Source organism: Polypterus senegalus, chromosome 14, assembly GCF_016835505.1.
Source record: "Polypterus senegalus isolate Bchr_013 chromosome 14, ASM1683550v1, whole genome shotgun sequence".
In the NCBI taxonomy this organism is placed as follows: Eukaryota; Metazoa; Chordata; class Cladistia; order Polypteriformes; family Polypteridae; genus Polypterus; species Polypterus senegalus.
In genome coordinates, this window is record NC_053167.1 from 57,798,722 (window position 1) to 57,825,652 (window position 26,931).

Sequence of the window (26,931 nt, forward strand, 5' to 3'; positions counted from 1 at the left end):
ACTACAATAAAGAAAGCACATTCAGAAGAGTAAAGAGTAAAAGGATGTACATTTAAGAAGCACATAGCGACTAATGACTGAGTTGAGGAACACCCAGAATACAAAGCATTTAATGTGCTGCTTTAGTTACAGTGGGATTTGAGAAACTCTAGTAAATTAAACACTGATTATAAGATGACGTTTTTGACATTCCACTTTATAAAATAAACTATGTGATTAAAATTGAAATTTCAAGATTAAAGTTGAAATTATATCTTTAATCACAAAATAAACTACGAGATTAAAGTTGAAATTTCGACTTTAATTCCGAAAGACATTTTTTCCCTTCACTGTGTCCCTTTTGTTCCTTCTCTGTGGCCTAATAGAATTCATAGTATATTTTATGGAAGCCTAACAGAATAAAAATGTATCACATTTATATACTTCAAATAAAAAATAAAAAAAAATGTTGCTATGAATGCAATTGTAAGGATTAGAATTTATTATCATCAAATCACCAAATATTACAAAGAAATAATTTTGAAAGGTTTCAAAAACATTTTTAACACAGGAAAATAAGTTAAAAGGCAAAAGAAAAAAGAAAAACATAAGAAGTTATACATTTTCCTTTGCAGGATAGCTTTTGTTTTGTTACAAGAGTAATATATTTTATTTTGTAAAAATGTTTGTTACGAAACAAACAATATTGTCTTGTGTTTTTTGAAATTTGCTTTAAACTGTAAGATCTCATCTATGACAAGGGAGCTCATTAATGGCACGGGATATTGTTGAAGGCTTGATTTTTCTTTCTTTTTATTTGTTTATGGCACTCTTCACAAAGTTCAGGCTCAGAGTGCTTACAAAGGTTTATAAGCACAAATATTTACAACAGCCATCCAATACTTTCATGCCTAACGAGAAATACCTACCTATGTAACAATACCAGAGATGTCACCCTACTTTATTAAACAGCATTCATAAAACCCTGCAAGAGTGTAAAGAGTACATGGGAAATTTCTTGTGCCTTTTTTAAAAAAATATTAAGTGTTAATTAACAGATGCAAACATGCCTGATGACGGTATTAACTAAAGAAAAAGGGCAGAAAATTAACAGCTAAAAGTGTGTTATTATGCTGATTGCTGAATTTATGAATATACTTATACCCACAGCACTGATATCATTAGCAACCAACCACAGTTGAAAAGTTTACCCTTTAAAATAAAAATAAAAGTTTAAAATACTAGTAGGTAAGCAATGTTAAAGGGATGTAAAGCTTGTTTAAAAAGATTAAAAGTAATTAGCTTTGTTAAAAAAAAAAAGCTACATAGAATTTACAAAGTTGGCAAAACAACAACAGATTCAAATTCACTCCATTCATAAATTTTTATAGCCTGCTTATCCAGATCAAGGTCACATGAAGCCAATGACTATCCCAACAGCACAGCATGGGGAAAAAACACTGGCTCAACCAACTGAGCATGTTTCTTTATAATCCATAAATATATTATAATGTTGTAAAAAAAAAAAAGGACTTCCAATACAAGCCTGCTGGAGTTTTATAGGTTTTCCATAGATTAGATACATATGCTGTCTTTAGAGGAAATGGATCCTAAATACATGGCTGTCTATATGGATATTAATATATCTACAGAGAGTAAATATCAAATTATTTCATTCTGTACTGATTTTTGATTTCTTCCCTAATTATTTTATTTTATGGCACTAGTATAGTTAATTTGTAACACTGAAATGTCAGGCCAAAAAAAAAAAAATCTGTACCAGAAACAACTCAAGTGTACCTTTTCTCCTTTCTCTCTCTTTTTTTTTTTAATCAACACCGATTAGCATATTTTGTGGCCAAAGCCTTCAGCCAGCCTCAAAATAGACCTTCTAATATTTACTTACAAAGGAGTACCAGGAAAGAGTACGGTATTCCAGTGATTAGGCCTTTCTATCATATCTACTCAATGTTACAATACACCATTTCCCTATTTTACAGACTTATTCCACAGCTACCTTTTCCTAACCTTTCCGCAATATCCTACTATCATCTACCCATTTACTCAAATATAGCTCCCAACAACTGACAATGTCACTTGCTCCAGTGGGCACTCTCTGTCTTATAAAACAGCCAGTAAATTAAATGCAAAAATTCTTATAATAATTGGTCCCTATGGAAGATTCATAATTACACAAAAGGCCTGCTGCCTGACTTGAAAACTAGTGACCTATAATCCTTGGAGAAAGTATACAGTAATCCACATAGGTGAAACTGGAAGACGACTTAGAGGATACTTCAAAGAATGTCTTACCCAAAATTAAATACCGCTAAAAATGTGAGCACAGTCACAGTAATTATTCAAACTCTGGAAACAGACCACCTGTGCCTGCTAAATGTCTAACTAGGATTTTGTGCTTACCTTTAACACATCTGAATGCCGTCTTTCACACCCATTCTGTTAGATTTGTTCTCCATTTCATTGTAAATAATCTACATTTTAACAAGGCTGCATAATTCTATGATTTGCTTTATATGTTATGCTATTGGTTTTGATGAAAATACACTTGTTGATGCCAGAGGTCAGATGAGAATGGCCAGACTGGTTTGAGCCGATAGAAAGTCATCAGTAACTCGAATAAGCACTCATTACAAAAGAAGATGCAGAAGAGCATCGCTGAATGAACACGTCCAACCTTGAAGCAGATGGACTACAGCAGCAGGAGACCACACTGGGTGCCACTCTTGTCAGCTAAGAACAGGCAACTGAGGCAATTTGCCTACCAAAATAGGACAACAGAAGACTGGAAAAACTTTGCCTGGTCTGACGAATCTGGATTTCTGCTGTAAGGTTCGGATGTTAGGGTCAGAATTTCATGTCAACAACATGAAAGCACGGATCCATCATGCTTTGCACCAACGGTTCAGGATGATGGTGATGATGTAATGGTGTGAGGGATATTTTCTTGGCACACTTTGGGCACAAGTTCAAATCATCTCAAACTGGTTTCTTGAACATAACAATGAGTTCACTGTACTCAAAAGGCCTCCACAGTCACCAGATTTCACTCCAATAGAGCACCTCTGTGATGTGGCGGAACAGGAAATTTGCATCATGGATGTGCAGCCAACAAATGTACAGCAACTGCCTGATGCTATCATGTCAATATGGACCAAAATTCCTGAGGAATGTTTCCAGCACCTTGAGAATCTATGCTGCGAAGAATCACAGCAGTTCTGAAGGTAAAAGGGGGACCAAACTACAAACCGGATTCCAAAAAAGTTGGGACACTATACAAATCGTGAATAAAAACTGAATGCAATGATGTGGAGGTGCCAACTTCTAATATTTTATTCAGAATAGAACATAAATCACGGAACAAAAGTTTAAACTGAGAAAATGTATCATTTTAAGGGAAAAATATGATGATTCAGAATTTCATGGTGTCAACAAATCCCAAAAAAGTTGGGACAAGGCCATTTTCACCACTGTGTGGCATCTCCCCTTCTTCTTACAACACTCAACAGACGTCTGGGGCCCGAGGAGACCAGTTTCTCAAGTTTAGAAATAGGAATGCTCTCCCATTCTTGTCTAATAAAGGCCTCTAACTGTTCAATCGTCTTGGGCCTTCTTTGTCGCACCTTCCTCTTTATGATGCGCCAAAATTTTCTCCATAGGTGAAAGATCTGGGGCCTCATGTATAAACGGTGCGTACACACAGAAATGTTGCGTAAGAACTTTTCCACGTTCAAATCGCGATGTATAAAACCTACACTTGGCGAAAGCCACGCACTTTTCCACGGTACCTCATGAATTGTCGTACGCAAGTTCTCCGCTCGGTTTTGCAGACTGGCGGCACCCAGCGTCAAAGCAATGGTACTGTTCCTGTGTGATTACTCATTATTTTCATGACACGGCTTTATAAAGACACTGAAACTAACCGCATATTGTTTATTAGTGTAATGCATCTGATTGTAATTAACTCGTAACAATATAATGGTCCAGGGAACAGCCATAGTATTCCAAATGCCATAACTGCTTTAGCGTTGTTACTCTCACTGCACCTTCCTCTTCATCTTATTTTTCTTCTTCTTCTTTCAGCTCCTCCCGTGAGTTGCCACAGCGGATCATCTTTTTACATATTCCTCTCACTGCACCACGCGGAGTATTTATATCACTGTATCTGAGTGTAAATCACAGCAGCAGCTGATCGGAAAGAGAATTATCGGTATACAGCTTCAAGGACACGCTGTCTCAGCCACGGCAAAACGTTTTAAAGCCTTTCCTGTACAGACCTTGCGGTTCAGAAACAGTTTAATCCCAAGAACTTTAAATGCAGTCAATCAAGTGCTCCTTGTAGAATTGTTTGTACATATAAGTACAATCACCACACTGTAAACTTGCACTACAGTTATAATATCGCACAACCTGAGCCACTTTATAAAGCGAGTATTTACATATGATGACGATATCATTTTTAAGGTGAAATGCAGCAAAATATGTTTGTTAAATTATACAGATAAAACTTTAACTTCATTTAAATAATCTATATTCTTCACTGGGAGTGTCGTTAAGGATAGAATAATTAAACATGTACTATGAAGATATTTCAATGTTCTTTAAACGTTTTGAAGAATCGGCTAAGCTTACAGATGGCTTAACGTCTATTACAGAGCTGATTGCATGGCGATCGGTTACTTAGGGAAAGAAAAGCACTGACTGCAGTGACAGCTACGCCAATATATATTGAATATAAAACAGAAAGAGAAAATAACAACACAGCAAAAAACGCAGCGACAAATTTTGGCAAAAGTTAAATGCTTTGTGTCATGAGCACAAGGCGGCTATGCAGTGTTTGCAATGGACATGGCCATCCACCGTGCATGACATTGGCGGCGAAGGAGCCACCGATTCTTCCTCTGCCCAGTGCCAACACAAGCCAAGAGCCGTCCCCGAGTACTGCTGCAATAAATTATTTCATCGAAGTGAAACACATGTTTAATAACGTGCTTTAACTCCTATCATCATGAAAATGACATCACGTATACATCTCAGTATTTTAGTTATTCAGAGAGATGTAATATCATGAATGTAATGGACTCTGTGTCCAGTTGGAGGAAGAGAGCCGGTTTAAGAAGCAAGTAGTGATTCAAACACATAGAGCACATAGAAAATCAAATACAAAACAAAGCATTTAACGTGCTACTTTAATTACGATGTGATTTGAGAAACTGGTTAATTAAACGATTTTAAGATGAAGTTTATGATGTTCTACTTTAATGACAAAATAAACTACGTGATTAAAGTGGAAATGTCGAGATTGAAGTTGACATTTCGTGCTTTTTCCCCACTGTGTGCCTTTTTTTCTCTGTACGCTAATAAGCTTTCATATGACACTCAGACAGTGGCTACAACTCGGCTTTTCACAACGACTTAGATATGCGACTTCTTTTTTATTTACGGCACTGTGCGATTTTGTGAACGTGAGCTTTCAAGTTTCTCCAACACGCTATGTCACTCGATCAACTTCCTTTTGTTGATTATACCACGGTTTATTTGAACAAATAGTATGTTTTTCCTTTGCCTCCACTTGGTATTCGCTGAAATTCTTATATTTCCCCCGTGCTTTTCCCATTGTCTTTTCACAGAAGGCTGCGCTTAAGGGCGATTTATATTATTTGCATATTCAAAGAGGCGTAATTTGGGAGGAGTTGGGGCGTTACATAAAGTGCGTGCCGGCGTTAGTTTTCACGCTGATCGGGATTTATGTAGCGGAAGAGCGTGGAAGTTGGATACGCACAGATTCCTGCATCTGGATTTTTCTGTGCGTAAGCACATTTCGCTTTTGTGCTTACGCCATGTTATAGTGCGAGTTCTACGCACGGCGTTATACATGAGGCCCCTGGACTGCAGACTGGCCATTTCAGTACCCGGATCCTTCTCCGACGCAGCCATGATGTTGTGATTGATGCAGAATGTGGTCTGGCATTATCTTGTTGAAAAATGCAGGGTCTTCCCTGAAAGAGATGACGTCTGGATGGGAGCATATGTTGTTCTAGAACCTGAATATATTTTTCTGCATTGATGGTGCCTTTCCAGACATGCAAGCTGCCCATGCCACACGCACTCATGCAACCCCATACCATCAGAGATGCAGGCTTCTGAACTGAGCGTTGATAACAACTTGGGTTGTCCTTGTCCTCTTTGGTCCGGATGACATGGCGTCCCAGATTTCCAAAAAGAACTTCGAATCGTGACTCGTCTGACCACATAACAGTCTTCCATTTTGCCACACTCCATTTTAAATGATCCCTGGCCCAGTGAAAACGCCTGAGCTTGTGGATCTTGCTTAGAAATGGCTTCTTCTTTGCACTGTAGAGTTTCAGCTGGCAACGGCGGATGGCACGGTGGATTGTGTTCACTGACAATGGTTTCTGGAAGTATTCCTGAGCCCATTCTGTGATTTCCTTTACAGTAGCATTCCTGGTTGTGGTGCAGTGTAGTTTAAGGGCCCGGAGATCACGGGCATCCAGTATGGTTTTACGGCCTTGACCCTTACGCGCAGAGATTGTTCCAGATTCTCTGAATCTTGGATGATGTTATGCACAGTTGATGATGATAGATGCAAAGTCTTTGCAATTTTTCGCTGGGTAACACCTTTCTGATATTGCTCCACTATCTTTCTGCGCAACATTGTGGGAATTGGTGATCCTCTACCCATCTTGGCTTCTGAGAGACACTGCCACTCTGAGAAGCTCTTTTTATACCCAATCATGTTGCCAATTGACCTAATTAGTGTTAATTGGTCTTCCAGCTCTTCGTTATTCTCAAATTTACTTTTTCCAGCCTCTTATTGCTACTTGTCCCAACTTTTTTGGGATTTGTTGACACTGTGAAATTTTGAATCAACATATTTTTCCTTTAAAATGATACATTTACTCGGATTAAACGTTTGATCTGTCATCTACGTTCTATTACGAATAAAATATTGACATTTGCCATCTCCACATCATTGCATTCAGTTTTTATTCACAATTTGTTTAGTGTCCCAACTTTTTTTGTATCCGGTTTGTAGTACTAGCAAGGTGTCCCTAAAAAGTGGCTGTTGAGTGTATTTATTGCTCGTCTGTGGTCCACCAAGGGCTGAAGCTAACACCTAAAAGAAAGCTCTCTATTGTTGGTAAACCTTTGTTGATGAAAAGTGATGGAACACAGTCACAGGCAATGAACTGGACAGTCATTAAAGTCCCTGGGGTGAAACATGCAGGATGAGGCACAAACGGTGAGACAGGTAACCGTTACATAGCTGGTTTTGAGATTTCCTATCCTCCATCTAAAACACATGTAAAATGTATCAAAATGTATAAAATCATGCATGCGTGTAATTTAATAATGGTGGAAGGCTGTGGTATAGAGGGTCCATGGCTCATAAAAAGTGGCTGTTTTTTAATAAACCAATTAATTGTCCGGCTCATTCTCCATGGGTGTGCATGCTAACATATCTGCAAGGAGTTGTTGTGGTGACTGGGGCGAGACGCACCTGCACGGGAGGGTGAGGTTTGTCTCAATTGCTTCATCGGCTTCAGTGCGAGATTGAGACGCTGCGCCCACGGGTGCCTATAAGAACGAGCCAGCACGAGAAAGATGGAGGGAGAACTGAATATTAGGAAGAAGACAGGCAGGAGAGACAGACAGCCGACAATTTGAGACAGAAGCAGGCGGATGGGACTGGAACCCCAAGGAGTAGCGCGTGGCCAGCACTCAGGATGGGGCTTGGGAAACACTCCTTTTGAGCGGTTTGGAAGCAGTGAGAGTGATCCTGAGAGTGATCATCACACTCAGGAGTGGCTTCTCACCGGGTGGAGCCTGGAAAGGCAGAGGCAGGCGTGGAGTAGAGCTGGGTTTAGTGGCTCCCGTGGATCGGACAGCAGGGACAAGGGCCAGGACTGAAGGGTGTCTGAGCCTGTTGATTGAAGTCCCTCTGTGCTGGTCTGAATTTTAAAAGGAGACCCCATGATTTTTTAACATAGTTTTAATGGATTTATTTATTTGGATTTTAACCTTCACAGCACCTTTATTTTATTGGATTATTTACAGTATTTATTTATTGACTTTTAAGCACTGGATGTTTTGGGCACTTTGATTTTTGAATTGTTTTTAATAAAAGCACTAGAGCACTTTTTCACAATCCCCTTGGTTTTGTGTAAGTGGCCTAATTTGCTCGGCTCATCCCAGTCATGACAATCGAAGGTGTCAGGTTCTACAGGCTCCCAAAACAGGAGTCGGAGCATGGGGCCGACCCGCACCAACACTGTGTTCATGTCACAGCCAAGAATAAGTAGTCTTTTCTTTGCCCTGACTTATGTGTTACCCATGTGTCTACACTGTATATTGCAGTAGGGGATCCAGCCAATATATTTTATTAATTCGAATCTCTAGTACAAGTCTTGAAAGAGGCTTATGAACTGGCCCAGAGTTAAACTTCAATTAAAAGGTAAAAAACTCAATTCAACACTTTAATTTAAATTAAATTTTTAAAGTAAATTTAAAAAACGTTTAAAAACCAAAATACGCATACATTGCAATAGGGTTATATAATAGGAAAAGGTGGTGTGCATTTTAAATAACATTACATGAGGGTTTGAAATTCTGCACAGAATTGTGGGTATTCCACACAATCCACAAATTAAATTTTTTAATGCACAAATTTATTTGATAAGCCATCTCTCTAGCGTGTCACAAGAACATGCAACATCATTTTTTAATCACTATTTTATTGCCCCATTGTTTGGGAGTTTCAATAAGCTTGAAAGGTGGCACTCAACAATCTTAAAGCTGTGCAACCACACTGCAGGAGACAAGGCCATGTCCAATCTGTGATGCCAAAAGTTTAAACTTTGCCTTAAAAGATATTCAAATAAACTTTCTTAAAGTGAAGGCTAAAAACAGGCTGAAATACTGTATACTCTTTCACTGAAAACAATACAAACAAATAGGAAATTGGATTGTTTAGTTAATTGGTACTATGTTTTGCCCCAAATTTGTGGGTGCGCTGTGACATTTCACAATGCTAGTTTTTATTTAAAATGCCTTTTTAAACGAACGCGTTTAAATCTGAATCTGAAAATTAAAAATTTTAATCAATACATTATATCATTTTACAATTTAATACAAGTACTGTATATAGTTATATGAAGTTATAACAATGAATTACTAAACAGAAGGATAAAGCACTGAATGTAACTAAAGGGTTAACTAAATGTTGGTTTAAGCCTAGTCATGTGAGGCTGTTGCCTCATCTTAGAGGAGCCACCAAGATAGTTGTTAAGGGTAAAATGAAGTAGGTGGGTACCAAACACCCCTCTAGAAAGAGGGAATAAACTAATGGGAAAGCCTAAACACCCCTCCTATGAAATGGTGCTAAAACCAATAGAAGAGACTGCAGATCACTCATTTTACAGGGCAATATTCAGATTAATTTGAGAGTTAAAAGGAGTCAGAAAACACTGGTGGCACTTGTTGATTGGATAAAGCTATGCATATTAAGAGTCAGATGATATGATGTGATGGATGAGGTAATGTAACAGAAAAGGTCAAAGGCAGATGAATCATTTTATTGGGTGCTCACTCCATAGACTGACACATTTGTGTATACCTGTGTACAAATAAAGAATTGTTCTGCATTTTCATCTGGTCTCCATGAATGACTTTTTTGAAAACAGAAGAAAGTTTTTCCACTACATAATTTGGCGAGACAGTCAAGAGAAAGAAGTGGCTCCAGTCTCCAGAAAGCAGGACAAGACTCTGAGAGCTGACACAAACGTGGCACCCTTAAAGGTAAGTATCTTTGCTATTAAATTGTTTGTGTCAGTTTCACAGGGACTTTGCCCTGCCAAAGGAGACATGGTAAGGAGCTTCTTTTTTTTTTTTTAAACTAAAAAGTGTGGAAGGAATAATGGAAGTGCAGAACCGAGGGACCGAGACAGGGGAGTGAGTGTATAGCCTAAAGTGTACTTGTAGGTCGCTACACTACTGCCCAATATAGTGAGAGTATAATATTGGGGACCCAGTATGTGGGCAAAAGTCCTCGATTACCACTTCATTGTAGGTTTATTTTTCCAGTAAAACTAGCAAGGGGCTGAGTTAGAGATATGAAAAATTCCCCGTTTAATCCTGCTCCAGTGGGTTACTTGGGTCAATGGTTCATAGTTGTAAGGTATTATTGAGCCAATTACTTTGGAAAAAACACAGTTTGCCAGACAGGATGCCTTAGCGAATTACACAAGGTAAATTCCATTGGGAGTGTTAGTAGAGCATATAAAAATCCTATTGAATACAGCTTCTATGCAAAGGTCTGAAGTCTATAGGCTGCTTTTGGTAATAGCTACTGCAATAATAGATCTGTCATAGGGTTGAATGGTTACTACAAGACAAGACCCACAACTTCCTTGGATAGCATTTGCCGGCCTAGGGTTAAATGCTTGCTACAAAGGAAAACTAAGCCCAGTTTATTAAAAGTTATCTTTGGAGGGGCTGAAAGACTGTAGCAGAAGTATGCTTTGATGCAGAAAATGCCAAAGAGACATTCAATTAGGGAGGGCAGAATTAATAGGTCGCTCAAAGTAAGAGTGTAGATCTAGTTAAGAATAATAATTATTATAAAGGAAAAGTTTATAGATATAGTATAACTCTCTGTGATTAATGGACAATAATTACGTGAGCCCAGAGACAGAGTGCAAGTCTAGATGAAATAATAAGATCATGTGGACAAGAAAATAACACATTCTACAGAAAATGCAAGTCTTAGAACCTGGTGGTTAGCCTCCCTGGCATTCATGAGCAAAGTAGAAAGAAATAGATCGGAGCACTAGTATGTGTCCAGCAATTAGATTGGGATAAGGGATGGTCAAAAGTTTGGGAAAAAAAGTTGAAATAGTTACATCTAAAAATCCATCCAGGATGTTGTCAGCTAGGATATTTTAGAAAGAATTGTTTAGTGATCCCATGACAACAATGTTGTAATCATTCATCACTGAGTAAGGGTAAAAAAAAAAAGGTACAAACAGCAACCTGCTATTGAACCAACAGACCCATGGTTTGGTTCAATCAGGAAAACTAGAGCTTCCCAGAAAATCCTAATTAGGAAGGATAGTGCCAATACTAACAGGATAGGATGTTTAGGTAATGAATTAATGATGAATACTGCATACTGCATTTGAAGTGAAAAACGTTCCCATGATAATAAAACCAGGAACTGAAAATTATATAACTATGCATGAAGAGGGCAGAATTTTACTGAAGATAAAACAGGAAGTGGGGTGAGATCAAAAGATGAAATTAACACATTGTAATGAGATTGACTTGCAAAGATTGATTGCATAGAGTTGATGAGTGTGAAGTTTGTGAAATTGGAAAGCCCAGATGTAAACAAAGAATCTCAGCTGGTGGCATAAGACTAAATAAGAAGCTTGCAATTCGCATCAATGAGAGTAGTGCTGACATCTTCAGGAGGGAAGACTGACACCTACTGTCAGCAAGGTATTGTTTTATGTAGCAAATGCGATCGTCTGATTTTAAGACCACAACTGGATATAATTAGTGGCATGGTTGTTTATATAGGGAATCTCTCTCTGGTTATTGTTGTACACATCATTGGCACCATAAACTAGAGACTTTGGAAGTTTTTGTGCTGTCTGTGTCGCAACCAATGATAATTAAATGATCTCATTATAAATGGAAAAAAATTTGGAGTAGGTACACTTTTGTGAACTAAGATAGCTAATGTTTATTGGATAGGAAGGAAATTAAATAGATGCTTAACATGCACACAGCAACAGTATGACTTTGATCAAACCAATGTTGACAATAATTTGTCATCATACTTAGAAATTATTACAGTCTGAGATTTACAAAGAACAGCATGTAATGCCAACATAGACAAATGAAGAAAAAGGACACTGATAAATGCTCCTGTTTGACTTTACATTTCTATATTCAGTTTTTGCTTTTATTGGTTTGAGAGATTATACTTTAATGATTTACACTGATTTATATTATTTCCCAAATTTAGTTAGCCTGGGACCACACATGTTCTATATAGATAAGAAATAGTTAAAAGTAGGAGACTAGACCTTACAGTTTTTAGTGGGACTTTAAAGAGTCCAAAATGGGGGGCAACATATAGAATTTTAATCAATGTCTTTAATCAATACAATATCATTTTACAATTTCATACAATGAAATACAACAATGATAAACTAATGGGAAGTCCAAACACTCCTCCTGTGAAGCAGTGCTAAAATCAATTGAAGAGTCTGTAGATCAGCCCTTTCACTAGGCAATATTCAGATAAATGGGAGAGTCAGAAAACACTGGTGGCACTTGTTGATTGGATGAAGCTATGCATATTATGAGTCAGATGATATGATGTATTGGATGAGGTAATGTAACAGAAAAGCATAAAGGCAGATTAATTGTTTTACTGAGGGCTCAGTTCTTCAGACCTTATTTATTCTATGTTAATTAATGTTGACTTATTTCATTTTCTTACTGTGTCTTATTTTTCTATTCTTCATTTTGGAAAGCACTTTGATCTACATTTTTTGGTATGAAAATGTGCTATATAAATAAATGTTGATGTTGTTGTTCTTGGACTGAGACATTTGTGCATACCTGTGTACAAATAAAGAATTGTTCTACATTTTCATCTGGTCTCGGTGAAGAACTTTTTTGAAAAGAGAGGAAAGTATTTCCACTACACACACACAATAAATGAGAAACAGCAGTCAATGAATGGTAACTCAAGAAAATTGGCTTTTTAGCATGGCCAAAAGAACTTCACATCCTATACTACATTCTACTACTGAAGACATAAGCCCAGAGTATTGCTTATGCTACCAGAAAAGGCTGATATGCTGATTTTTCTTAACAAGAACCACTGACTTCATTGTTACACATTCTCTACTTCATGTATTTGTGATTTTTAGGTTGTAGAATTTATCTTGAAACAACCTGTTTTTGTTTTTCAAGTAACCTTTGTTGTAAAAAATTGAAGCTGAATTCTCTATAAAAAGAATAAAGACTCTGATCATTTTTTTAAACTGTATTTGAATCAGAACCAAGAATCAACACACACAATCGTAATCCGATTTGGAATTGATAAAATCCAAACGATACTCAATCCTATTTTCCATACAACCATCTCTTCTTTACCTTCTGCCCCTACACCACCAACCATTATCTTGGCTTTTCCTAAATTTATCTTGAGGCCCTTTGCATCCAAACTTTCTATTTTGGTATCTTTTCCTACAATACTGCAACACTTTTTGCAATAGGTGATAATTGGTGTACAAGAGCTCATGTTTTGGTTACTGTTATGAAAATACAGGAAAGGCTTAAACTGAAGGGGAAGAAGCTACAGAAGGCATTTGCATTTTACAATGTATTTACAGTAATCCCTCGATCGCGGGGGTTGCGTTCCCGCCCCCCACCCCACCCGTGAAAATCCAGCAAGTAGAAACCAGTTTCTATGGTTATTTTTATATATTTTAAGCCCTTATAAACTCTCCCACACTGTTTATAAATATTCCCCGCACAGTTATACAGCATAAACCCTTTGTATTCTCTTAGATATTAGGTAAGATTCATTGAAATTATGTATGTAAACACACTGTTTATATACAGTAAAACCTAAATATTATTGTAAAGATAGAGCGTCTCCGATATCACATATGTTACAGCCATTGCGATAGACAGGCCACCAGCAATAAATACGTACAATGCAAGAAAAATTGTATACAGTTGAATGTGTGTACAGTGACACTAAACGTACGTACATGTACTAACTACTGTAAGTTGAAAATTAATTATGGTTACTCACCAACAATGACACGATGACTTGTTCGATAACGATGAGTTTAGTTTTACTGCACAACAAAGGAGAGCGTTACAGCTCTTCTAAAGGAGCTTCTTCAGGCAACTGTATAGCACCGCCGCTGTTCTTCTTCCAGCAGACTTCAATCCAAATCCCTAAAGCAGATTCCATCCAGACTACTCCCTTATTACATCCACTTACAACTCGTTTTGCACCCTGTTTCAAAGGACACTGCGGCTGTAGATCTTAAATTCCTTTCCTACTTTTTAAATAAAAAGAATCATAGCCTCATTGATGCCGTAATGGCGTCCTACAGCGGTGTATCTTTTCCCTTCCTTCAGCATATCCAAAACGTTTACCTTTTCGGCAATCGTTAGCATCTTCCGTTGGCGCTTGGGCACAGCCCCTGAAGCAATAGCAGGGGCAGACCGTTTTGGAGCCATAATGAAGGTCTTGACTATGTACAAAGATAAACACAAAAGAACACAAAAGTTAACTCTTTACACAACGAAACACGTTGAGGCTGAATGAGCGAGACGAGACTTCCTGGTTAACGCCGCGGAATCGAATTCAACGCTCCGTCGCTGAGCCATTCAGCACACAGGAACTTAACTGCGTGCTCCGATTGGTTAGCTTCTCAGCCATCCACCAATAGCATCCCTTGTATGAAATCAACTGGGCAAACCAACTGAGGAAGCATGTACAGGAAGTAAAAAGACCCATTGTCCGCAGAACCTGCGAAGCAGCGAAAAATCCGCGTTATATATTTAGATATGCTTATATATAAAATCCGCGATAGAGTGAAGCCGCGAAAGTCGAAGCGCGATATAGCGAGGGATTACTGTATTATAATGAGTTGTGGACAAAAAGATATTATTTTGAAATTGTAATTTTCCTCAGGGGCATTCAAATGATTTGAACAGACAGATGCTCTATGATAATGAAAGTAGTCTAACTGAAAAAGACGCATAATTTTTCATAGATACTCAGTTGTAATACACTGCAGGAAAAGTTCAATACACAAGTACCAACTCTATACTGTATCTTATACAATTCAACTTGTTATAAAGAGCAGAGAGTTCCTCACCTACCAGCTCTTTTCTTTTAATAAACAATTATATAGTGATCTTACCAAGATTTTCCGCCTTGTAGATTATTTTATCTGGCTGGCAAAATGGGAGAGAGTAATACTCGTAGGGAAGCTGAGTTCTTGAACTTGTCAGCTTGACAGCCTATAAAAATAAGAAATGGTAAAAGTAACAAATACATAATCTTCATTTCAATTTTAACATGTAGTGTTCAGAAACAGGTACAAGACTTTATAAAATTATATACTTGTTACCTTGATTTCTACAGGATCATTTTGATGGAAGTCTTTTGGTGCTACACCAGGCACATAGAATGTGTTAGCATTATGTAGAAAGGAAATTATAACCAGCAAAGTCCAACTCTCCTGAAATAAAAAGTTTACATATTTTAAATATGTAACAAATGTAAACTTTCAAAATTTATCTTGTAATATTTATTAGAGTGCTGCAGGTACCATGATGAAATTCTGGTGTTTTTAGAGACTTCTTCAAGAATCTTAAATTCTGCACTTGGGCTGAATGTCTGCTCTTGGACTCAATCTTGCCCACTTGTAGATGGTCTGTTGGACAATGGAATTACTGTTTTCCAATTATTTGGAGATCTGTTAAATCCCTTCCCAGACTCACAGACACCTATATCCTCTTTTCTGAAAACCTCTGGGAGCTCTTTCGATCCAACCATGGTGATAACACACCCGTCAACAACAAAGCAAACTAAACTAAAAGACTAAAAGACAGGTTCCTCCAAAATTCTCTCTAATGATGTTCTGATCATTTGCACCTAATCTTATGCAACAGATTAGAATTTTTGGTATTTGAGGTAGTGATAAATATAGGGTTGAACTTACTTTTTCCAAATCTGCATTTATGTTTATTTGAATTATAAAATGGATTACAAAATTTAAATGTGGCCTGATGTAAAATAAATAAATAAATAAATAATAATATATTTATTCATAGGCACCTTTCTAAACACTCATAAAACATACATTATAAACAAAACTAAAAATACCAAATTTAAAATCGGACAGAGCAATTGTAGCCAAAGAGAAAAAGCAGTCTTAAACAAATGAGTTTTAAGTTTAGATTTGAAAAATGAGAATGATTCAATATTTCTAAGCTCAGAAGGTAATGAGTTCCAGAGCTGGGGAGCAGAGCAACAGAATGTTCTGCTCCCCATGGTGGTCAGACGGACGAAGGGGACACTCAAGTGGATGGAGGAATAGGATCTAAGGGTGTGGGAGAGAATGGCAACATGGAGGAGGTCCTTAAAAGTGGACAGCCTTAAAAGTTAACGGAAGAATTTTGAATTCAATGTGTAATTTAACTGGAAGCCAGTGAAGCTGCTGCAAGACAGAAGTTATATGGTGAACAGAGGGGGTTCTAATAATGATGTGGGCAGCTGAATTCTTGACCAGTTGAAGCTTATAAAGTGATCTGCGAGAAAGACCAAAGAAAGGGGAATTGCAATAATCCAGACGAGAAGTGACAAAGCTATGAACAAGAATAGCAGTTGCATGGGGAGTGAGGTAGGGGCGAATACAATTAATATTACGCAGGTGGAAATATGCAGACCGGGAGATTTTATTGATATGGGACTGAAAAGACTTCAGTACTATCAAGAATGAGACCCTGACTCTTAACCTGTGGGAAAAGGGAGACAGAGGAATTATGAATAACAAATGAAAAATGATCAGTTTTGGATAATGTTGACTTTGTACCAATGAGGAGAACCTCAGTTTTGTCAGTATTTAATTTAAGAAAATTTGAAGAAAACCAGGATTTAATTTCTGCTATGCGATCAATAAGCGAGGAAGGTGGAAAGGAAAAAGTATGTTTGCTGGTGAGGTAGAGCTGGGTGTCATCAGCGTAACAGTGGAAGTTAATATTATATTTACAAAAGATATTGCCAAAGGGAAGAAGGTAAATAATGAAAAGGAGGGGTCCCAGGACAAAGCGCTGGAGCACACCTGAAGTAACAGCGGTAGGTTGGGATGTAAAAGTTTTAAGCTGAACGAAATGAATGCGGCTAAGAGATAGGATATAAACCAATCCAGTGGAGTGTGGGTAATGCCAAATGAAGATAATCTAAGAGTAGTGTGACAAATAGTGTCCAATGCTGCACTCAGATCAAGAAGGATAAGAATTGTGATTAAAACAGAATCAGCTGCCATGAGAAGGTAGTTAGTACTTTTGATAAGTGCCATTTCTGTACTATGGGGGGGGTGAAAACCAGACTGGAACTGTTAATACAGATTATTCTGAGATAAATGAGAATGAAGTTTAATAGCCACTATTTTTTCAAGAATTTTGGAAAAAAAGGGTGGATTAGAAATAAGACAAAATTTACTGAAATTAGTAGGATCGGCACCAGGTTTTTTCAGAATTGGGGTTATTGCAGCAGTTTTAAAAGATGAAGGAACAGTTGCAGTGGTGAGAGAGGAGTGAATTATAATGGAAATAAGAGGGTCCAGAAAGGGGATGCAGGCTTTATAACCAGAGCTGTGGGGAGGGGATACAGTTGACAGGTGAATGGCTTACACATACAGATGAGATCTGAGATTTCTGAGAAAGTAGGAAGCTGAAAAGAGGAAAATGAGCGAGTAGGTGGATGAAATTCAAATGAAGTACTGGAGGAAACCCTACTGATAGACTGGTTTATCCTCTGGATTTTTTCATTAAGAAATGACATAAGGGAACTGCAAAAATCAGTTGAATAAAGGTGAGAAGGTAAAGAATCCGGGGGTTGTGTGATATTATTAAGCAGTGAGAACAATGACTTGGTGTTACCTTTATTGGAAGAAATTATGTGAGTATTATAGATTTGATTTGAGCAGTACAGTCCTTGTAATAATGTACAGTATATGGTTTTTATACATCTCTGTGAACAAAGAGTCCATTTTTTTTTTTTATACAACCGTTCAAGTTGCCGGCCTTTGGCTTTCAAAAACCGAAGTTCAGGCGTGAACTAGGGAGCAGAAAAAGAGAAAGAAACAGATCTAGTTTTTAACGGTGCGAGAAAGTTAAGAACACCATAGAGTCCAGTATTATAGTGTGAAACCAGTTCTTCAGGAGTGGATAAATTATGAATATCCATAAGGGAATCAATACTAGAGAAAAGAAAATCCAAGTTAATATTCTTAATATTAGAGAAAGACATGAGACGGGACGCTTAGTATTGGAAAGAGCAAGTTTAATATTGAATGAAAGAAGAAAATGATCAGTTATGTTCATCTGCAGTATAATCAAGGGGGCAATCCCTAACAAAAAATCAAGTCCAAGATATGTCCTTTAGAGTGGGTGGGAAGGAACATCAGTATGCTTCTGGAATCCAAAACTCTCAAAGCAGGATGTAAAGTCACTAGTAATAGGGACATTGATATTATCCATATGTGTATTATGTTTGATGAAACAGTAGATAAGTGTGTAAGAACAGCAAGGTCATTCAAAAAGTCATTATTTGATTTAGAGAGACGGTAAACAGTTGCAATAATAGTTGGAAAAGGTCCAGTTAATTGACACAAAATGGATTCTAAAGAGCTCAAGGCAGGAACAGATAATGCCAGGACTTTCCCAGCCAGAGCCACAGGGTTGACAGATGTAAACAAACCCCGGGGGAGTGGATTAAGTTGGAAGGTTGTTGCCATGTCTCGGTTAGACAGAAAAAGTCAAACTTGCGATCAGTGAGGAGATCCTAGATAAGATGCCCATTGTTTGTAACTGAGCGGATGTTCAACAAATTGTGTTATCGCATTTGGCAACGATGTTAGCTGATCGAGCAAGGCTGCCTAACACACTGTGGTCAGCAACCCTGCCTAAGCTACATGGAGGACGTCGAGAATTGGACCAGATGGAGTTTATTTTCAAAGTGTCAGCCTGGAGACTCCGGTGGGACCCACGGTGGATGTATCTCCGACGGGGGAGGAATACAATGTCCGAGTGGACATACAGACCAGTCCGTGGAAGCGCTGTCAGAGGATCTCGGCAGTAGAGTACTGAAGCAGGCCCATCGCAGGTTGGATAGCAAGCCACAGGAGGGACCAAACAAACACAAACCAACAATATTCTACCCGTCCACACTGTAAGCGAGGATGCAGACAACTCAGATGTCTGAAGAACATAGCCAGGTAAGTCTCAAAACAGGGTTAGTGGAAACTAGTCCATACACAGCCACACTGAAGTGTCAACCAAATCACTAGTCAAGCTAGAAATCATCAGTCTAGCTATAAATGACTGAAATATAATACTCAAAGAGTAAGTCTGCCCAAATGAAAACAGTTGCTCAGTCCATTAGATCAAAAGCTAATCATAACAAACTTAAAAAGTTACCAGCGAGCAGCAGCATCCAGTCCTGCCAGCATTCGTTCCACCGGAACTAGTTTGGCACACCTGTTATGTTTGCTATTATCTATAGATACTACAGTATTTAAATGAAAACCAAATAATATGTCTACATATGTTAAAAAATAAAAACATTTCATGAGGTATACTTGTTTCACATGACTATAAATGTCTTATTCAATGTGATGAGCTACATCTTAGTGAGGATATCTGGATTCAACTAGAAAGTATCAGTGATAGACCTCTAATATTGGAAGTGTGTAACACATACAAGGCTCCTTTGCCTCTCAATGAAGACAATACATTCATGAATCCATTTATGAGGAGAATATTAAAATCATGTGGGATTTTAATTGCCCAAATATTAAATGTGACCTTTTAAAAAGCAGACCACAAGAATAGAATTTCATAGATATATTCAGTGACTCTTGTTTAAAACAGTACATTAAAACACCAATGAGTGAAACCTGTGTAGATTTAGTATTTTGTAATAATTCAGACAGAATTCAGTGATTGAATTATTACAATACAGTGACCATATTATTAATAATAATAATATTAACAACAAATCAACTGTGTTCTCCAGGTGCATTCTCAAAAGCTAAAATTGTTAACAATAATAAGATAAAACTAAAAAAAAAGTGGAATAAACCTTTAAGGGTGAAATTATACAGAAGAACAGTTTGTAAGGTTTATAAAACATTTTACATACAATGCAAGACAAGTTTATCCCAAAGTTTAGAAGCAGTAAAATTTTAAAAAGAACGTCACAAAAAAAATAACAAGGTGATAACATGATGCAAAGAAAAAAAAAGTTGCATAAGTTTCATAAGACATCTACGTCTACCACTAACCACTGGAGCAATGGCTAAAAAGATTAGGAACGCTAAAAATAAATCAGACACAAATATTGCAAAAAAATGAGAAAGGTGAACAAAATAAATTCTTTCAGTACTGTAGTAGTAAGGAGGAGAAGTGCATTAGAAATTAAAAAAGAAAACTAAAATATACCGACAGTAAAACAGCAAAAGTTTCATATTTTAATTTTTCTTAAGCTTTCATGTGATCAATAGCCTTTCAATAGTAATAAGGACTGTCAAAGAGGAGCTTACTGATTGTTGCTTAGAAGATAAAAAAATCAGCAAATCATCAGGGCCAGATAACATTTTACCTTAGAACAGTGCTTTTAACCATTGGGTCTCAACCCGCCTTTTGGGTGCGTCACCACACCAACAATCAAACGATTCCTCACCATACCTCCCTCCCCCAGCACACGCTACAACAACTGCACTGGCATCACCATCACCAAGGAGGAGGTTGAGAATAAAGGTTAGATAGTACATATATTTCAAAAATGTTCACACAAGGACATTCCTTAAAACTGGAAGCTAGCAAATATCCAATTATACAAAACTTAGGTAAGTAAAGTGGCCTTCTTGAAAAACTGTTTTTTGGTATAGTCTCAAACACAAATCACCAAAACCATGTAAGTGCACTAAAAACGTGAATATTTTATACTGGGGGCGGGGGTAAATTTACATAAACTTTGAAGTGAAGAAGGCACTGTTTTCTACTTTAAATTGCATCACTTGCATACAGGCAACTTAAAATACAGAAATGACATGCTGCGCATACTAATACAGATACAGCTAAAACAAACAAACTTCCATACAAAAAGAACTCAGGCTGAAATAAAACAAAATAAATTTGAAGCAAAGGGGCTTAACATTCTTTAAAAATTGGGATCTGCACTCCAAATTTTGACTTCCCATGCTATTTGCAAGCTGCTTTTAGGATTAAAAACGGGGTGCATTTTGTAAATAAAATGTAGAACAGGAACAAAGGAGTATTTATTTTGCAAAATATTTCAGGTTATGAAATATTCAATACACAGAGTTGAAGTGTTGTGTGTACTTTTATGTATTTACCAGCTGTGCTGTCTAAGATGGGTGTAAATCTGAGTAATCAACACAGACCTTAGTGTTAATTTTTGCAGTGTACCATCTAGTGTTGTGGTACTCGACTCTGAACCTGGAGCTCGCCATGGCTGCTGGTTTTACATTCCAAACAGTTTTGTAATAAGATGCAGATAATGAAACTGGTATTAAATTATATGGCTTGTCAGTGCTTTCGTTATTCCAAGACAAATCTTTATCACATTGTACATTTTTAGTTTTCAGAGAACGTTATCCATAATTTTTGGTCCTTCCCTTCTATCTCAATTATTTTAAAACAGTGTATTAACAGACATTTCACGCTACATACACACAGGCTTAAAAGGAAGCATGTTAGCTAGACTGCTGGTGGTTCCTTTGTCATATGCACCTCATTACTGCGTGATGGCTGGTTGAGAAAACAGACAATTAAAACTTTGATGGAGCAATTTAAAATTAAAACACAAAATTAAGGGTTCTGAATCATAACAGATGAGTTAACTAAAACTAAGCCAAAAAACACATATTGCATTAGTAATAATTAAATGGGTTTGAATTTAAACCTGCAGCTACTGTGGACCTCCAGGATTGGAGTTGAATAACCTTATCTATTGGAATGTAGTTGTACTTTGCAATGTATGCAGTAACAAAATGCATTGCATTTGTCATTCCAACAGAAGGTGCATCGTAAACACTTGTTGCAATAAAATGCATCTGCTGGAATGACAGAGACTAAAGCAATGTTTACATTACCAGGCTGAAGTGACTCAGATCCAAGTTTTTGCCTTAATGTGATACAAATCTGATGTTTTCAGGACTGTGTGGACACAGAAATTCAAGCTTTTTAAAACAGATCTGAGCAATTTTGATATCTGGCCCTAGACTGGATATGTATCTGATACACGGCCTTGTGACATTAATGAGAAGTCGTATCAGAATTCATGTGTTTTTTTGTCTATATGCATGGACTGAGTGCTGCTATCATCAGCCAATGCCGGAAGCACGACAAAACAATAATGCAGGAAAGCTACAACTGTAACTGACAACAGTTACAGTCTCACCATTGCTGGCTCCTTTCTTATACCCATAAATATCCAGGTGCAGCAGTGTCAGCAATAGTTGTGAAAACAAAATCCCTGCCATCCTCCAGAAAAAAATGTGATGCATACACTAGTTACTACCACATTCATATTGACAGTTTTAATACCATGAGTTGTCTCACAAATATGACTTTTTTTTGTTGTTGGTGATGCAGATGACTCGTGCACAAAGAAATCAATGTTCACATGCTTCCCGTTCTGGAGGACAAATGAGTTCACGTTAGTTAGATAAAGGCCACTTGAATTTATGAACATGAACCTTCAACAGTAGGCAAATCCAATCAGAGCAAAAAATTGGAACTAAGCAAGGAGGCTTGTGATGTAAACATAGCCATACCAACTGAACAGACACACAGAAATGTAACCTTTTATTATGGTGGATTTTTCAGTAAGTATGGTAAGACTGTTAAGCTCTATCAACTCCAATATCTTAAATTCAAATCCCACCCAGTTTGCAGGCATCTTTTCTCCTTCAATTCTAAAACCATGATTAGTAGCTCAACTGATGTTTTTATTCTTTTCTGATATAAGCAATTACAAACCAACACCCAATCAACAGTTCCTGCTTTGTGTCCAATGCTGTACCTACATAGGCTCGGAGTTCCCAAAACCCTGAACTCTGCATTAAAGGATTTAAGAATTTTAGATGTATTACACATACCCCATGCAACTGGAGAAAATTCTCCAAAGTACTACAACAGTAAAATCTCTCTTCACGTCTTTTCCCAAGTTCCTACATTTTTCTCATTCTCTAAATCTTGGCTGCACTATCTGCCAGTTGAACCCTTGTCCAACATTTGTGAAATACGGTGACATCTTTCAGCTTCCATAATTTCCAAAATTTGCTTAAATTACAAAATGCCCGGACTTATAATGGAATTCACTAATTCAACAGTAGAGTTATAATTATGTTTGAATTTTTTATGTTTAGTAAGTAGTTCTTCCCAGTTACTAGAGAGAAAATGTTAGATTAAAATTGGAATGTGCAATTGGTAAAATAAATCATCCTTTATAAACCATTTGCTGAAAACCCCTAAAGATTACAAAATTTCTCCCACTTGTTGTCACATTGGCAGGGTCCCCCTATCCATCACACATTAAAAGCCAGGGCCTGCATTGCAATTTGATATTTATGAATGCCAATACTAGTTTAACTAAATGGTAGATACGTACATTTTGAGGAGTATAACAGGAGTTTGAAGCTGATGTTATAACTATGGCAGCATAGTGTAGTTTTTAGCAAGCAATGTGGCATAATGGTTAAGACTTATGACATTAATCCTGAGGTTTTGGATTCAAATCCAGCTACTGACACTGTGACTACAGAGCTATGAAAAAGAGTGGATGACAGCAAAATAATTTATTTCTATAGCACATTTTCATATACAGGATGTAGCTTAAAGTGCTTTAGAACATGTCAAAGAAATTGTTACAAAGAAAAACAAATCAAAATTAGCAAAGAATAATCATGAATAAATAACATAATAAGAGAAGAGAATTGGATGTACAGGTAAGCCACACTTGGATGGAACAATTGGAAGAAGGTATCAGGAGTATTGTGAGATCTAAATGAAGGTCTGAAGACAACGATGATGAGACCGGCAATGGTGTATAGTGATGAGACATGGACAGTAAGGAGTACACAGGAGAGTAAGTTGGATATGACAGATTTGGGTACATTGAAATGGAGGTCTGGAGTCGCAAGAAAGGACATAATACGAAATGAAAACAACCACAGCTAAAACAAAAGTGATATCTAAAAGTATAGGAAAGAGGGCTCAAGTAGTATTAACATGTTAAGTGGGAAGGCAATGAATATGTGGGCAAGGGAGAAGAAAAGGTGGACGGATAAAAGATCTAAAGAAAAAGGGTTTGACTGGAGGGGATGTGCAGCACCAATCAGTATGGAGATGGTTGATTACACACACGGACCACACATAATTGTAGAAGTGGGAACAGATAAAGGAGGAGGAAGAAGATGACGTTGTGTTCTGTTTTAAACAGCTCCAAAGCCTCGAAATTAAAGTCCTCTGCAATAAGTTCTGGCGAATAAAAGTGACTCTGATCTACAGGCTATCAGCATACAGACATCAAAATCAAGTTGCCTAGCTGCTGCTCTCCTGCACCTCTTCCGAAATATAACCACCTGTCTCCTGCTCCAGGACCACCTTGCCACTCCAATCCCCTATCACTTATTATAATATTCTCGAGCACTATTAGATTCAACCAACCCTGGACAAGCCATTAGTCTATGGCAGGAATTAAACACGCATACATTAACAGTAACTCTGGGTCAGTTCAGGGCTGCTACTCAACGTAATGTGCACGTCTCTGAGATGTGGGAGGGAATGGACATAACAGACAATACACGGATTTTTTGTTAACAGGAGGTAAGTTTAAAACCTTTTTGTGAAAGAAAATTACAACGTCAACTTGTTTTGCAGGGTGAGTTAAAGGAAATAGAAAAATCACAGTTGCCGTGTTCTAACAAACGCCCTCGACAGCTGTGGGTCTGCACAAAAGCTGATGCGGTAACAACTGATCCTAGTTCTTTCCAAAGTTGGTTACGGCACAACTGCTTTATCGGGTTGAGTCACAAAGATTTGGGGCTTATATCCCGATAGCGAGACATCACACACAGAAGCATTTCGTTTTTAGTTTATGAGAAAGCGATGGAATTATTCAGGAATGTGTTTCCTGGTTTGCATTACCTCACAGATACACAAACCATTCGTAGGCGATAACTAAAAAGTGTATTTTAGAAACATAACACATGGCTTTAAGAGCGAACATGTTTGTTGACTAATGTCTTTGATGGTGGTAACTGACACAATAATCATATTCGGAGTTGTTTTTTTTTTTTTTTAATGTAAGCTGCGATATTCCCCAGTAAATCGGCGTCCGGATACCGACCCGGAAATAGAATACCACGCGACATTTTAGAGGTCTCTATAGTTATCAGGTTTACTCCTCCTTAAAATAAATCACACGTTGTGCAAAATACGATAGTATTTACTGTTTTTAATAGAGATGGTCTATAAATGAAGCCCTGTGACAAAAGATGACATCTGATGTAAAGCTAAGCAAACCTCTCTAAGAAAGTCCGGGAATAAGACTGGTACTTAAGAGATGCTTCGGAACTATTTATTTCAAATGAATCGATATCATGAATAAACCTAAAATTAATATATTTTCAAATGCGCATTAAAATGAAGCCTGTCTAGCCAAACAAATACTAAACGCTGGAGTAACCAGTAGAAAAATAACCAAACAAACAAACTGCACTTTAAATACTTCATATGTGCAGTTTTCTCGAACACTTTCCTCACAAAACACACAGTTGTTGTTTAAAGCATAAATTAAACAAAGAATGACTGTAAAAAAATGAAAACAAGAAAAATAAAAATCCTTCTCGACTTACCATCGCCGCCGCCATCTTGAATACACGTGTCATTGTTGACGTAGCCGGAAATAGTGACAGTGGAACATACTGGCCACGCCCATTCAGTGGCAGCCGAGAGCTACTGTTTCAAAAAGTAACGCAGCTGAATTTAAAACATATTTGTATGCAACGTTAAACGTGATGTTCGATACTGATAGTCATTTTAATATCTTGACGGAATCATATAAACTTTCTGAAGAAGAGACATTGTTGAAAGAGTAGTCTTTCGGTTTTTTTGGTGAAGAACATTTGATGAAGCTGCGAGCCGTCAAGACTGGGGAAACATCTCGTTCGAAATAAAAAAAAAAACAGGTTTTAGAGGTACCAACAATCCTGCATAAATTACACAGGCTTACGTTGAAAAAGACAATATATTTTTGGGAGCTGAATTCAAAAATCAAGGCTATTTTTCTTCATCATGCAACTTTTTTCACAAAAAAGCACACATTTAGCGGTCAATTATAATTTTTTTTCAATTTGATTAAATTTATTGTTTTGTGTTCATAACAATTACTTTACGATCACTTTGAAATCACTTGCTGTATTTTTTCTTTTGTCTACTACCTACTGACCAAACGGTATGAGAAAACCTCCACATGCCATTTGATTCGTGTTGATATGTAGTTCAAGCTTTTTGGGGTTCCCCCCATATTTTTGACCCTCTAGATCTGAAAAACTCTCATATTTAGTTCTTTTCTTAAACCCGATTTTGTGCAAAAAATTATTCTCTTATGATAAACAGTAATCCAATAAAATTCTTTAGAAAAAAAATTCAGAAGGATTTCCTAAAACGAAGTTTATTAAATACTTCGATCGTTCAAATAGGATATTCTAACATGTTTATAAACAGAGAATAAAGAAAAACATAAGGAAGTAACTATTACAATTAAATATTTAAAATAAATGAAGCTGAAAAGATTTAACAAAGCAATAGCCTTGTTTTAACTTTTTTGTTTTGCAGTGATCGCAAAGTCGTGGAATAAACAAATAACTAAGTGCGTACAAAGTTATAAATGAAAGTATCCTTCTGGAGACTCTAATCTTGCTTATATAAAATTTAGCAAGTATAATACTTAAGTTAATTATATAGTGTTCATCTAAGTTAAAGGAGGAATTATTAAAACAGAAGTATGCAGGAACTTCCACTCTACCAATTCTTTTATTCCAAGTCTAG

At 37.1% G+C, this 26,931-nt stretch overlaps 1 protein-coding gene across 1 annotated transcript in view; it reads right to left on the reverse strand.

Annotated features, from left to right (window-relative positions):
* Positions 1-25,811, reverse strand: part of tm9sf4 (transmembrane 9 superfamily protein member 4) — an 82,035-nt gene extending 56,224 nt beyond the window's left edge. The window contains exons 1-3 of the mRNA XM_039735432.1: positions 25,737-25,811; positions 15,195-15,305; positions 14,985-15,084 (exon numbers count right to left, since the gene is read on the reverse strand). Of these exons, the coding sequence (XP_039591366.1) occupies positions 14,985-15,084; positions 15,195-15,305; positions 25,737-25,769 (244 nt within the window). The 5' untranslated portion in view covers positions 25,770-25,811. The remainder of the gene's footprint in view (positions 1-14,984; positions 15,085-15,194; positions 15,306-25,736) is intronic.
* Between the last annotated feature and the right edge of the window lie 1,120 nt (positions 25,812-26,931).